Source organism: Arvicola amphibius, chromosome 12, assembly GCF_903992535.2.
Source record: "Arvicola amphibius chromosome 12, mArvAmp1.2, whole genome shotgun sequence".
Lineage (NCBI taxonomy): Eukaryota > Metazoa > Chordata > Mammalia > Rodentia > Cricetidae > Arvicola > Arvicola amphibius.
The window spans coordinates 92321984-92338015 of NC_052058.2; the positions used below are offsets into that span (position 1 = coordinate 92321984).

The 16032-nt window shown below is 37.3% G+C and overlaps 1 protein-coding gene across 1 annotated transcript in view; it reads right to left on the bottom strand.

Annotated features, from left to right (window-relative positions):
- Rab3gap1 (RAB3 GTPase activating protein catalytic subunit 1) overlaps positions 1–16032 on the bottom strand; it is a 64559-nt gene that overhangs the window by 35991 nt on the left and 12536 nt on the right. Inside the window, 4 exon segments of the mRNA XM_038349166.2 lie at positions 3265–3430; positions 5406–5525; positions 12416–12494; positions 15259–15391. Coding sequence (XP_038205094.1) covers positions 3265–3430; positions 5406–5525; positions 12416–12494; positions 15259–15391 — 498 coding nt within the window.

The following is a 16032-nucleotide window of genomic DNA, read 5'->3' on the forward strand; positions in this document are numbered from 1 at the left end:
ACAGATGTTTGTACAGGCTACAAAAAGCATCCTGAGAAACTTAAAGGATTATATGGGGCTCAAGACACAACACATGCCTGCTGAGATCTGGCAGTGTGAATAAAGGTGAAGACTGTGGGATTACAGATGACATTAAATGAAGGACCAAGGCCACCAGGAAGATGGCTTAGTGGGAAAAGATAACTGTCACCAATCCTGATGATCTAAATTTAATCCTTGGGTCCTACATAGAAGAGAGAACCAACTCCCTCAAGCTGTCCCCCTGACCCCCATATATGCATCATAATATGGATGTGAATGTGTGTGCATGTGCATGCATGTATACAAAATAGAATCAAAATAAATACTTAAATAAAGTAAATGTAAGGAACCAAAGACTTGAGCAGAACGAGGGCACGTCAAACCTTTCCACAAAAATCAAAGCTGGCAGGGCATTCCTGCATAGAACTCAGGCTTTATTTGAAAGCAATATGTCTGAAAGATAATTCTGTAAGGGGAAACCTGTGATTATCACAGCTTGAGCAAAAAACTCCAATTTCAGGAACACACACACACACACACACACACACACACACACACACGCACATGCACACACGCACACACACGTCCCACATCCAATATCACCAGAGCAAGAAGCTCCAAATACTACTTTAAGATCTGGCTCTAAAATACTTTATAGACAGCACCCATGAGTCTGTAAAACCAATACATACAATGGCCAGAAAAATTAAGTTTTCAAAATAAAACTCAATTTTAAAAATTTTGTTTGTTTTATGTGTATGGGTTATTTCCTGCATGAATCTGTGTGCCACTGAGTGCCTAGTGCCTATGGAGGCCAGAAAGAAGGTGCCAGATCACCTAGAACTGGTGTTACAGTTATGAGCCACAGTGTGGGTGCTGGAAATTGAACCCAGGTCCTCTGAGAGCAGCCAGTACTCTTACTATGGGGGGAGTAAATAAAACTCTTTAAAAAGAACAGGCAAGCTAAGCAGTGGTGGCATAAGTCTTTAATCCCAGCACTCAGAGGGCCAAGGCAGGCGAATTTTTAAGTTTCCTTAAAAATTCCCTTTCCCAGTACTGGGGATGAAACCAAGACTCTCATGCATGCTACTAGGCAAGCTTTCCACTATTGAGCCAAATCTCTGGTCCCATGTTTTTCTGATTAAATTCTAATCCAAACAAACAATAACTATTTAAAAAAAAAGAAATTCAAGTATTTTTCTCATATTTTTCCTTTTTAAAATAGTAAAACCTTCAGAAAAGTTGGAAGATGAATACAATCAACACTCACATGACTTACTAAGTTCAGTGGCATGGAACCCTCCCCACTACATGTGTAATAAGTAACACAGTCGAGAAGATTAATATCAATACTACTTTCAAATATCAGAACAGATTAAAACTGTCCCAACAATCCAAAATCAGATCTTTACTGGCTATTCTGTTTTGATTAAGTAAAAGTCATCCGCTGCACTTAGCAGTCATATCTCATTCGTCTTCTTTAATCTAAAATGCTCAAGCCTTTATTTCCAAGAGTCCAGTAACTTTGGAAATAAATGACTGTTTTTCACATTTTTATTTATGCTAAATATTCTGACAGAAACACTACTCAGACAAGTCTATCTTTCTCAGTGAATCACACCATGAAACATGCAATATCAGTTGATTGCTTTTTTCTTCTCTATTAATTTCTTTTCTTTTTAAATTTTAGGTTTATGGGTTTTTGCTACATGTATGTCTGTACCATGCCTGGTGCCCTCAGAGGTCAGAAGGTCACCTGAGTCCCTGGAACTGGAGTTACGAAAGGCTGTGAGCCACCATATGGGTGCTGGAATGGAAGCCAGGTCCTCTGGAAGGAACTGCCAAGCCATCTTTCCAGCTCCTCAGTTAATTTTTTAACTAATACATAAAATCATAAATTTTAATGACATATTTAAGTTCAGTTTGTTAATCAAGTTTGAATATAATTCATTATATTTCTGATATTATAAGAATACTTCTATATACTCAAATTACCAAGTTGCTAATTTTTCATGGATCTCTAAGACTGACAATAAAAACCAGTGCCAGGGGGGCTGGAGAGATGGCGCAGTGGTTTAAGAGCATTGCCTGCTCTTCCAAAGGTCCTGAGTTCAATTCCCGGCAACCACATGGTGGCTCACAACCATCTGTAATGAGGTCTGGTGTATATTGTATACATAATAAATAAATAAATATAAAAAAGAAGGGAGGGCTGGAGTTTTTTTTAAAAAAAAAAACCAGTGCCAGCTCATAATCTTAATCTTTGATTTGAAGATGTCCAATAGGCCTGACAAATCAGTCACGAACTGATTTGGCACTTACAAAAGATAATGTCAACTTCAGCACTCAGAACACTTTTCCCCAAGAGCAGGCTATGCAAAGCCACCATCTTCATGATAGTGCTTTGCTTTTTACTTAGGAAAAAAAAAAGCTTCTGCTGTTGGAAGAGATATTCAGCAGTTAAGAGCACTTTCTGCTTCTCTTGCACAAGACTCATGTTCAGTTCCCAGAACCTACATGGTGGCTCACAACCATCTATAACTCCAATGCCCACTCTGGTTTCTTGCAGGCACCAGGCACACATGGTACACAGACATACATAGAGGCAAAATACTCATACGCAATCCTTCCATTGGAGAGGAGGTGCACACATGTGCCACTATGCACCTGTAAAAGTCAGAGGACAATTTGGTGGATTTCATTTTCTTCTTCTACCATGTGGGTCCTGGAGATCATGCCTGGCAGCAAGCACCTTCACCAGCTGAGTTATCTTGCTGGCCAATGTTTTTTATAGAATACCATGGATATATCTGGTAGACCTAATTAGTCCTACAACTCTCAGCCCCCATACAGACATTAAAACAAAAGATCAATAGGATGAAGACTCGAAAAAAAGTACTTTTTGAAAGAACAGTAAAGGGCTATTCAGAATCCAACAGATTCAGACTCAAGATGCTCAAAGTCAATCTCTCAAACAAGCAGCTACCTGAAGCTTACTAAACTGGTGGACCATCAAAATCATTCCTATAGAAGAAGAGAATCAATGAATGTTAACCACCCATACAAAAAGTAGACAGGTCCTTTAGTAGATATTTTCTTTAAATGTACATAGTAATAATTAATTAATAGTTTTCTTATAATTCATTACATTACTGATATTAGAAGACTTCTATATGCTCAAATTACCAAACTGCTACTTTATCTGGATCCCAAATAAGACTGACAAAACCAATGCCAACTCACAATCTTTGACTTGAAGATGTCCAGCAGGCCTGACAAATGAGTGTACTGATTTGGCACTTTTCGAAGATGAACCATTTCAAAGTCAGTTCGAACACCAGGACCTTGACATTCTCCCATGTACAACCTCCGCCATCTGTGATGTATTTGTACAAACAATGGTACCTGGCTATAGGACATGAATAAAAAAAAAAACAGACATCAAGCTCAATAAACAGTAAGTAATCCTAACCCTCAAAACTGTTCCTGTTATTTAAATTGCAAATATTTAAAAAATACTCAATAAAGAAAACTTCTAGGTCACAGATTCTCATTTGTAAATAAGATATACTTAGTTCTTCCTCTTACTCTCATAAACTAATGAAGCCCACTAGGTCTTTAGCAAAGACACTGTTGTAAACCAACTTTGTGGTGAAATATTTCTTACTTAACATTTAATGGTAGGTAGCACTGATTCTCACCATTCACAGATTTCTGCATCTGCAAATTAACCAACCCAGTGAAATTTTATCTGTAACCCCCAAATCAATACTAGCAGTACTGAGTTATTTTCAGATATGCAGAGCAGCAACAATCTGTGTTTATACAGTGTATGTTCCCAGATAAACTCAGATAATGATGTGCCCTCCTGTTTCAACTCTTAATCTATAAGCAAGTGTTCTTTCATGATCTAGGTGGATCTGAAGGCAGTGCTCCTAAGTGCCAGAAGGCTGGAATGTGTCTTACAGACAGAATACATGAGTAAGATGTGCTTCATTCAAGCATGAGTTACATGCTTTCATGAGTTGCCTGTGAGTTCAAGCTCTGTGAATCAATAATATATATTAATATATAAGAGCATATTATGGCACTTTAAACAGAAACATACATGAAAACATAAAGTATACAGTTGATTAGAATATGATCAAAAGCTCACAAGTACCTATGCATTTATTCCTAGAAACAGTGGTTGAGATAACACAACATCCATGGTATTTATTGAACACAAATAAAAATAGGCTATAAAATGTGTTCCCAAGTTAACACTAGTAAATACTCAAGCTTTGTCAGGTTTTCTTTAAGGAAGAAAGGGGCTAGAAAGGTAGTTCCACCATTGAAAGCCAGGCTTGCAGTACTAAACACTTAAAAAAAATTGAAGGTCCAAATTATTCCTTAGGACACTTGGGGTACTCTAGTACATTAATTTTTCTGCTAGTAAATTTACATTTAGAGTCTCTTGGTCTATCTGATATACAAAGGAAATACAATTAAAAAACAGAATATGGATAAGTTAACATCATGTTCTTAAATACTTACTTACACCTAAGAATAGAGAGGTGCTGAGCATGAAGGCACACAACTTTTAATCCCAGTACTGAAGGGAGGAAGAAGCAAGGCAGATCTCTGTGAGTTCAAGGCCGGCCTAGTTAGTATTCCAGATCAGCCAGGCCTACATAGTGGGACCCTGTCATTGCCCCCCACCCACCAAGAAAGGAGGGGGTAATCATAGAAATACAAAAACCCAATTCTTCGAAAAATTAATTCCAAACCAGGCAGTGGTGTGGCACACGCCTTTAATCCCAGCATTTAGGAGGCAGAAGTAGGCGGATCGCTGATCTCTGTGAGTTAAGAGTCCAGCCTGGTCTACAAAGCAAGTTCTAGGACAGTAAGAGCTGTTAACCAGAGAAACCCTGTCTTGAAAACCACACACAGAAAAAGGTTAACCCCAAAATAATATTTAATATTATACAAATTTTAAAATTAGATTTTGCAGTAAAATTCATCCTTCAATTGAAATATACAAGGAATATTATATTTTCTTTAGGAATGACCTCCAAAAATATTTTACTAATTAATTAATCTCCTTTGGGGGTCTTGGTTTGTCATTTTTCTTCTGAGACAAATATTCACTATGCAGTCCAGGCTGGCCTTGAATTTATGATCCTTTTGCCCAAGCCTATTGAGTGCTAGGATTAAAGATTTGCTCCTCCGTGCACAGCTCTAACTTCATTCTCTCATACCAGATTCTAGTAGAAGAATAGGCAAGGGTAGGCACTAAATTCTTCATTATAGAAAAAAAGTTAATTTAATAATCACTTACATTCCTCAATTATATCACTAAAATATTTGAACATATTTTCAGCATCTGTTATAAGTGTACCTACCAGCCAGTGTTTCCCAAAGCAATGGAAATGGAACTAAGAAGGAGGTTGCACTTGGATTCACTGAGAACCGCATCACTTTGTGCAGCAGGAGCAATCACCACAAACTCACGCAGGCCATACCTTCAAGAGAGAATCATCCAGTAAAGACACCCATTATTTGAAAAATATGAGGAGTTTCGCCACAGAAAATTTAAGACAATTTTGTACTACCAGACTTTTCATTTCTCCCTTTTCCTACTCCACAGAGCAACTGGGTGTATATACATTTAAATCTCTTTGGAAAAAAAAAAAAAACAGGGTGGTGCATACGGTCATGACTATGTCACAGTGCACACATGAAGGCCAAAGGTTACTTTCAGAAGTCAGTTCTCTTTGATTGGGTTCTAGGGATAGAATTCAGGTTGTCAAGTTATGCCCAAGGATTTTTACTTCTGAGTCCTCTTGCCCTGGCCTCCACCTGAATTTCTTTTTCATTTTTCTCCTTGGAGGTTTAGAGTCAAAAACAGGGAATCATGCTTGCTAGGTATTCTACCACTGAACTAACCCCAGGTCCTGAGTTTTCTTTAGAAGTACTTGCATTCTGGTATTGTCATAAAACAGACAGGAGGACCAATGGAGCTGAATCCAAAACCCAGATATTAATCCACACACCCACGAACACCTGATTTTTCACAAAGAAGCAATATATATATATATATATATATATATATATATATATATATATATATGAAAAGAGAAAGCATATTTAACAAATGGTGCTGGCATAACTGGATATCAACATGTAGAAGAATGAAAATAGATCCATATCTATCACCATGCACAAAACTCGAGTCCAAATGGGTCAAAGACCTCAACATAAAGCCAGGCACACTGAACCTCATAGAGGAGAAAGTGGGAAGTACACTTGAATGCATTGGCACAGGAGACCACTTCCTAAATATAACCCCAGTAGAACAGACACTGAGAGAAACAATTAATAAATAGAATCCCCTGAAACTGAGAAGCTTCTGTAAAGGAAAGGGTACGATCAACAAGACAAAATGGCAGCCTGCAGAATGGGAAATGGTCTTCACTAACCCCACATCAGACGGAGGACTGATCTCCAATATATACAAAGAACTCAAGAAACTGGTCATCAAAAGAACAAATAATCCAATAAAAAAAAATGGAGGCCGGGCGGTGGTGGCACACGCCTTTAATCCCAGCACTCGGGAGGCAGAGGCAGGCGGATCTCTGTGAGTTCGAGACCAGCCTGGTCTACAAGAGCTAGTTCCAGGACAGGCTCCAAAGCTACAGAGAAACCCTGTCTCAAAAAACAAAAAAACAAAAAAAAAAAAAAAAATGGAGTACAGACTTAAATAGAGAACTCTCAACAGAGGAATCTAAAATGGCTGAAAGACACTCGAGGAAATGCTCAACATCCTTAGCTATCAGAGAAATGCACATCAAAACAACTCTGAGATTCCATCTTATATCTGTAAAAATAGCCAAGATCAAAAACACTGGTGACAAATTATGCTGGAGAGGTTGTGGAGTAATGGGAACACTCCTGCATTGTCAGTGGGAGTGCAAGCTGGTATAACCCCTTTGGATGTCAGTATGGTGATTTCTCAGAAAATTAAGAAACAACCTTCCTCAAGACCCAGTAATACCACTTTTGGGTATTATAACCAAAGGATGCTTAATCATGCCATGTGCTCAACTATGTTCATAGCAGCATTGTTTGTCATAGCCAGAACCTGGAAACAACCTAAATGCTCCTCGACTGAAGACTGGATAAGAAAAATGTGGTACATTTACACAATGGAGTACTACATAGCAGAAAAAAACAATGACATCTTGAAATTTGCAGGCAAATGGATGGATCTAGAAAACATCATATTGAGTGAGGTAACCCAGACCCAGAAAGACAATTATCATATGTACTCACTCATAAGTACCTTTTAGATATAAAGCAAAGAAAGCCACAAATCACAATCCCAGAGAAACTAGACAACAATGAGGACCCTAAAAGAGACATTCATGGATCTACCTACATGGGAAGTAGAAAAAGACAAGATCTCCTGAGTAAATTTGGAGCATGGGGACCATGGAAGAGGGTTGAAGAGGAGGGGAGAGGAAGGGAGGGGAGCAGAGAAAAATGGAGAACTCAATAAAAATCAATAAAAAAAAAGCACTTGCATCTTTTTCAGCCCTCTATTCATTAGAAATGAAGTCATCTGTTGAAATTATAGTAAGAGCTAAATAACAATATTGTCTTAAAAATTCACTTTACAAGGCCAGCAAAAAGACTCTTGTTGCACAAGAATGGCAACCTAAACCCAATCCCCAGAACTCACCTAAAAAATAAAAGAAAAAACTAACTCCACAAAGCATTCCTATGATATCCACAAGTATGCCATGGCACCTCTCCCTCCCCTCCACACACACACTACATACCATACACAAAAATAAAACTTCAGTTTATAATATGAAAGAATAAGTGAAATCTCACCTAAAATAACTGATAGTATTATGTACAGCAATGTAGAAAATAAGTTAGATAGAAAACCTAAATGGCAGGAAAATAATTGCCAGCCCTGATATACAAGTAATGTTTACAATGAGACACAGTTATAAAGTACCTTAAAAAAATTTCTTGCATGCTTTTATTATAAAATTATTAGGCTATGGCTTCCTCATGCTATTGTAACTACAACAATGATATTTTCTCATTTAGTTGCCAAGTCATTTAAAGCTACAAATTTGCCAACTATGTGTCTATGTATATGTATGAATGATTGATTGGCCTGTGTATATAACCTACATACCACATGCATGCCTGGTGCCAACACAGGCCCGAAGAGGGTGTTGAATCCCCTGGAACTGGAGTGACAGATGGTTATGAGCTGCCTGTAGGTGCTGGGAACCAAACCCAGTTCCTCTGGAAGATCAGCCAGTGTTCTAACAGCTAAGCTACCGCTCCAGTCCCTGCTGCCTAACTTTTAAAAAATAGTAATTATTTAAAGACAAGCTGGTGATTGTTTCCGCCTAACAACAACTCATCTCCTTGATACTTTTAAGTGTATTAAGAGTATTTAATAATTTTTAAATAAAGGTAATTTATAAAACACATTTCTCATACTCACTTGCCTATTTAATGTTAGTCTCTGCATGTGTAGTTATAAATGCTGATTTATTGACCTTTCTTGGAGTACAATATATAAAAACTCTCCTTAAAGTTTAACTCATACTCTGTTCACTGTTTAGATGCTGCAATGACTCTTATAGTTTGGGGGTTTCATGAGCAAAATTTATTTCACTCCTCAGCTCACCTTCACCCTCTGACCAATGAAATCAAGGTTTATCATGTGGAGGCAGCAGCAGATAACTAAAAGAAACCAGGATGTAAATCCTTGGGAGAAAACAAGTTTCTTGGCATTCTTCCAGAAATGTTCCGCCTGTTCCTGACTTCCATGGACTAATCTCAATTGACCAGTTCTGCTCCCAGGTTGCTGGTGTTGAAATAACTTAATGGGCAAATTCTAGAAATTAATCTGTATAGTACATTCATGGAAGTTAAGTTCCTAAATAACAAGAACGAACATCTGCGTTTCTCACAGTGATATATGTTGCTAAATAAACCTTTGGGTTTTTTTTTCTTCGAGACAGAGTTTTCTCTGTAGCTTTGGAGCCTGTTCTGGAACTAGCTCTTGTGGACCAGGCTGGCCTCAAACTCACAGAGATCGGCCTGCCTCTGCCTCCCAGATGCTGGGATTAAAGGTGTGTGCCACCACGGCCCGGAAAACCTTTGTTTTAAATAAACTGTTATCTACTTGACTAAAGGGTCTTTCATTTTTCTGCAATGTCTTCTACCTACTATGCATTGTTTTCTGTGTGAAATGTTATACTAATACACACATGCAACATCACTAAATTCCTAAATATTTTCTTAAGGATTTAGCTTAAATATCAACTGAAAACCTCCATTAAACATATGCCCATCTCTGAAATTTAATATCTTTCTTCTATCATTATGATCTGAAAGCTATCAAAATAATTCACTGGTTTAAATTTCCTTACAAGCTCTACTTGAGATCTGGAACCATTCCTTCACCAAGTCAACAAACACTAGTGTGGGTATTAAGAGAGGGAGAGAAAGAACCTGTGCAAAAAACTATCAACAACGAAAAGTAAACAACTAGATTTTTCTATTATTTTCTCCTTTCTTTTGACAAGATCTTCCTGTGTATCAATGGCTGGCCTAGAACTCACAAAGATCTGCCTCCTAAGTGACAGAATTAAAGGCGCATACTACCCTGGCCAGCTAAGCAAGTGGAGTTTTAAATGAACAAAGGATTTGGACAACTATCATCTCCCAAAAGGTGAACATTGGTAGTTAGCAGGAGGCACATGCATCAGAGAGTCATCATGAGACACTACTTCACAATCATTAGTATGTTATCACCAAAAGTAAAAACGATGAAGAAAAACTGAACTCTGGTTTTAATAGTGCTAAAACCAGAACCTGCTGTGAAAAGCAGTACGGAAGTCTTAAAAATATTAAAACCCTCTAGGCATGATGGAATACATACTCAGCAAGAAGAGTCAAGAGGATCTCTGAGTTTATGTCCAGTCTGGTCTATATAGCAAGTTCTAGGTCAGCTAGGACTACACAGTGAAAGTCCAGCTCAAGAATAATAATAAAACTTTTTAATTAAAAAATTAACTACCACTCATCCTAGCAATCCCACTTCTGGGTACAGACCAAAAAGGAACATAAGCAGGCATTCCTGTTCACCCCATCCAAACAAACAAACAAAAAACAATCTGAATGCTCATAAACACTTTGAGCCAACACAAAATACATAAAATACAATGGCATACATCACACAATGGAACAGTAGCCCTTAAAACAGAATGAATGCATATAAATGAACCTTGAAAATTTAATAAGCCAGTAACTCAGAAAAAGATAAATACTCCACTTTTATGAACTACTAAAAGGATTAAAATTCATACAAATGGGAAATAAATACTGGCTTACCGAAGCTTATTGACAAAATGCCAGTTAACTAATGACTATGGGGGGTATTTCATATTCAAATCAAAACAGCCTAACTTACTCTCATGTGTCAGGATTAAGGTGAATTATCAGTTCTTCTAAGAAACATTTTCATGACTTGATCTATGTGCATTAGAGGGATAGAGCACTCCATAAAATTTTTACGATGTATTTATCACACACTGTGGTCACTGTCTATTTTCCTTACTTTAAACTTTAGTCACAACTAGCTTACTGATTGTGGTGGTTTGAAAACAATGGCCCACAATGGGAGTGGCACTATTAGGAGGTGTGGCTTTGTTAGAGTAGTTGTGACCTTGTTGGAGGAAGTGTGTCAACTGTGGAAGTGGACTTTGAGGTCTCACATGCTCAAGTCATACCCAGTATCTCAGCTCACTTCCTGTTGCCTGCAAGTCAAGATGTAGGACATCTGGCTACTTCTCCAGCACCATGTTTGCCTGCAATCCACATGCTACACTATGATGAAATAGATTAAACCTTTGAGAATGTAAGCCACTCCAATTAACAGTTTTCCTTGCTAAGAGCTGCTATGGTCATGTTATCTCTTCACAGAAATAGAAACCCTAAGATACTGTTATAGGGAACATATTTTAGTAGGTCTATGTCTAGCTCATGTAAGTATTTTAAAATAATGTTTTTTTAATGAAAGAAAATGCAGGTACATTTAATATGCTTAATTTTCAAGTGCTTGGCTGTTGTTTTTCTAATTTTTTTAGGAAAAATGAAAGAAAAAAATCTTCCAGTAACTACCAGCAATATAGCAAACATTTTGTGATATGTTCTCTCCTATTCCCACTGCTCAAATACTAGGATTACAGGCATGTACTACCACATCTGGTCTATGAGGCCCTACAGATCAAACTGAGAGTCATACATGATTAAGTAAGCACTCTACCCACTGAGTTATGTTCCCTAGATACTACTCTTTATTGTATACCCCCAACATAAAGTTCAGAGACTCTGAATGATTAACTGACAAAGATTAAAGAAAACCTTCAAATGTGAAGTGCCTCTTGCACTAAAATGTATCATATTTACAGATACTTAGATATGTGGGTTTTGATTTTACCATGTAACTTTTTGAAGTCAACATTTTACTTAAATTTACAATAATACATACTAAATCTTCTATATTGAAGAGCTCTCTTAAATTCAGAGAGATAGTCAGAACTGAAAGTAGGAATTGTTCTGGGCTCTGAAGTGCAATGTGCAAAAGAGCTCAGAGCAAGTCTAAGACAGCAGCCCTGAGAGATGCCTATCAAGTTGACTCTTGGTTCACATCTAGGAATCTGGATTTAGAGAGGGTTCTCATCATCACCAGGTTGATAAAGACTTACTCAGTGTATCTAAACTACTTGTGCAAATAATATGGCTTCTGTTCCACACCTGTTGTCCTTTTAGGAGTCTGAATTTGGTACATACTCCAGACAGAGGATACCTACTGGCCAAGTCCTTTAAAGCTTCAAGGAGTTAGCCTCTAAAAAGCCTTCCTGATAGATAGACAATGGTTCATATGTTGTCATAATCTGTTGCTGAGGGAACTGAGTATATCCAGTATAACCTATAGGACCTCATTAGAAAAAGCTCTTCTAAGCCTGAGGTCTGCAGGTTTTTAACTCCCCTCTTCTTCCTCTGCTGACTGCACTTTGACTCTGCTGCTATAATAAGCAACTATAAGTACAGCCAGATGCTGGTCCTTTCAGCCCCCTAGTCTATCACTGAACCTAGAGTTAGTCTTGGGGTCACCTTAAAATACGCACACTACCTGGGCACAGTGACAGACACCTTTAATCCCACCACTGTGGAGGCAGAGTTTCAGGCTAGCCTGGTCTACATAGAGTTTTAGAACAACCAGAGCTGTCTCAAAGCAAACCATAAACACACACACACACACACACACACACACACACACACACGAAAACATCTAAATAAAAAAGATACGTACCATCTCACTAGACAGTGTGCTCTTGGAGGAAAGTCATTATTCATACACAGCAAATCTTGCATTGACTGTGGAATAGCATCTATAGAAACATTTGATAATAAAAAAATGTCTATTTAATTTTTAAAGCAATTTTATACATGCTTTGAGGAAAGCTTAACTTACTGGACTGCAGACTTGCAATTGCTAAAGATCTAGATTCCTGTCAAATCCGTTTCAACCCTATAGGTAGCCTTTCCATTACCCAAGACATATCCTCCCCATTTTTTTTTTCCTTTCTTTTTTGTTTCATTTTTCGAGACAAGGTTTCTCTACATAGCTGCTGCTGTCCTGGAACTCCTTATGTAGCCGTGGCTGGCCTTGAACTCATAGAGATCCACCTGCCTCTACCTCCCATAGGATTAAAGCCATTCACCACCACTGCCCATAGACATCTTTAAATTTTTTTATAAAACCTTTCTCTACTCAGCTTATTTCTTTTTTCTTACTTTCTTTCTTTTTTTAAAGTTTTTTGAGACAGGGTTTCTCTGTGTAGCTTTGGAGCCTGTCCTGGCACTCACTCTGTAGATCAAGCTGGCCTCAAATTCAGAGATTTGCCTGCCTTTGCCTCCGGAGTGCTGGGATCAAAGGTGTGCACCACCACTACCCGGCCAGTTTCTCATTTCTAACCCAAGTATTTTTAGCACTTACAATCTGATCCATAATCAGGCACTGATATAAATTATCATTATATATTTCATAAATATATAACAAATTTAAAATTTAAAATATTTGCTTAAAATACATCCTTTTTATAATTTCTTAGCAAATTATATATTTTACTAATATTCTAAAATAAATGGAAAAGAATCAACATTTTGAAATCCTGATTAACCAAAAAATAATAATAAAGAACTCCAAAATAATGAAAGTCAGTTCTCAAGCTTCTGGCTGTTGGTAATATAGTTTTAAATGTATACCTCTAAGTTAACTAAGTTTTACTTCTAATTCTTTCCATTAGTTACAGTTTTGATCACAACCAAATAAAGTGGAAACTTCCTAGTACACCAGCATGAGCAACAATGCCTTACCCACCTTCAATTCATTCACCTCCTCCTCCACCAGCCCTCTTTATTGCCACCGCTAAACACTGCTCTGAAGCACCTCACTCTAGCAGCCTATCTCTAAAATAAGGTCTTTCTTAAAATCAACAAAACTTTCTTTATTTTGAACAGTTTCCTTCATTCATGAGTACAAAATGCACACATTTTCTTCCTCTTTTTTCTCCCAAAACAGATACTTATCTTTTGCTTGCTACATGCTCACCTTACATATGTGTCTATTTGACCCATGTTATCACTCTCTAAATCTAAATGTAGAAGTTATATAGCTTTGTCTGTAGGAATATATATAGCAGAAAAGGGGATCATGTTATGCCTACCTAGGAAAAGCAGGCACTTCAGGCCCATACTTACAAATGATAACTTGCTTTGACAAAAAAAAAAAAAAAAAGTAACAGTGTGCCGAATTTTTTTCAGAAAGACTGTGACAGGTAAAGTTCTTCCATCTTATCTATGGTTTTCTTTTGCTTTCTGGAGTTTCCTACCAAATACAGTCCAATAATATTTAATAGTAAATTTCAAAAACAACTCATTTTAAATAAGTTTTATTTATAAAATACCACTATAAGCGTTTTATCTTATTATTTACTGTTGGCAATCTCATATTGATAATTTATAAATTACACTGTCACAGATTTGTGTACTTGTAAAATATAATATATAGATTGTTTGGTACTATGCATGGTTTGAAGCATGCTGGGATGAATACTCTAAGACAAAGGGGGACTACTGTGTTTGACTAGCAGCTGAAATTTGTGCTTACTCAACACTTTGCTCACTGTTACATACTAGCACATCTCAGAAGAGATTTTAGATTACATGACCTCCTAACAGTAATAAGCTTTGTTGACTAAATACCGAGCATAGATCAATCAGAATACGGGCTTGGGTACAATATCTCATTAAGTCTTCACATTAACCCTTGGGTACTTAGTATTTACTTTACAAATAAAATAACACAAGTTTAGAAAGGTAACTAGAAAGTCCAGACAATCAGAATTTTAATGCACTTCCTACAAGTAGATCTAAAATACTGTACTGTATTATTAGCCAACAAATTCCCTTTACTTACACACCTTCATGGGCCAGTTGACTTGCTTCAATCTCCAAATAACCTTACCCGATCTCTCCTGATTAAGAGTTACCCCCACCAAAACTCCAAACTTCAGTGGAATTTCATCTGTCCTTATGATGCCATTTATCACTTTCTACCTCCTTTTACTTTACAGTTACTTAAACACCTTATCTTCCCCATAGAAAGGCCCATTACACATAGGATTTCATTCAAAAAGACTTAGCAGAATACTTAGCACATCAGTTACTCTGTAAATATGTGCTGTTTCAACCAATTTTAAGGTGACTGTCACTGGAGTTCTTCCTCTACTTCAGATGCATTACTAGCTGTATCATATTTAATCTACTTAAGATGTAGTTCAAAAACAAACCCACCGGCGATGGTGGCGCACACCTTCAATACCAGCACTCAGGAGGCAGAGGCAGGAGGATCTCTGTGAGTTTGAGGCCGGCCTGATCTATAAGAGCTAGTTCCAGGACAGGCTCCAAAGCAACACAGAGAAATCCTGTCTCGAAAAAAACCAAACCAAACAAAAACAAAACAAACTAACAAAAAAAAAATTTCCTATGGATATTACTGAGTTATGACAACAAATTAATAACTAAAAGTTATAGACACTCTTAAAAGTCAAGACTGAACAAATATGACCAAAACAAAACAAAAAAACATACCCTCTGATTCTTCATCCTTTCCTTCTTTATCAGTGGACTCTTGTACAAGATAGTGATGAGTGATTGAGAACTTGAAGTCAGCAAAGGAAATCTCATCTGATCTCTCTTCCCATGTGCCAGAAGTAAATATACCCTGCATTTAACAGCAGAATGGGAAAAACAGCCAACTTATTTAAGTCACTACAATGTTTACTATGTACAGTGGTTCCCCACATTTTTTTAAATAATTATTTTAATTTTATACACATTGGTGTTTTGCCTGTAGAGTTACAGACAGTTGTAAGCTGTCGTGTGGGTGCTGGAAATTGAACCCAGGTCCTCGGGAAGAGCAGCCAGTGCTCTAAACTGCTGAGCCATCTCTCCAGCACGTCCCCCTTTTCTACCCATGAATCAGAGTTGCAGTCTACAGCTCTTCTCTACATAATAAAGGCAATTTAAAAAGCGCAAATGATTTATCACAGTGACTATTTAAAAGGAGGAATCTTGGAACCATATGGGAAGAGGGAACTGACCAAGTTGTCCTCTAAGTTCCACCTGCATACCATGGCATGAGCACAGATGAGCACATATGCACGCACAAACAAATAAGTAAATGTGATTTTAAAAAAAATACTTGAGTATTAAATAGCAGGTGACTTACAAAAATCCTAACTTTCAAATAACTTTATGCCATGTTTGAAAACATAAACAGAAATCCCATATTGCTTGTTTAAAAAGAACTAGCCAATTAAATGTAACCTGTTTAAACTGTGTGCTTTGTGCAACACACAATGA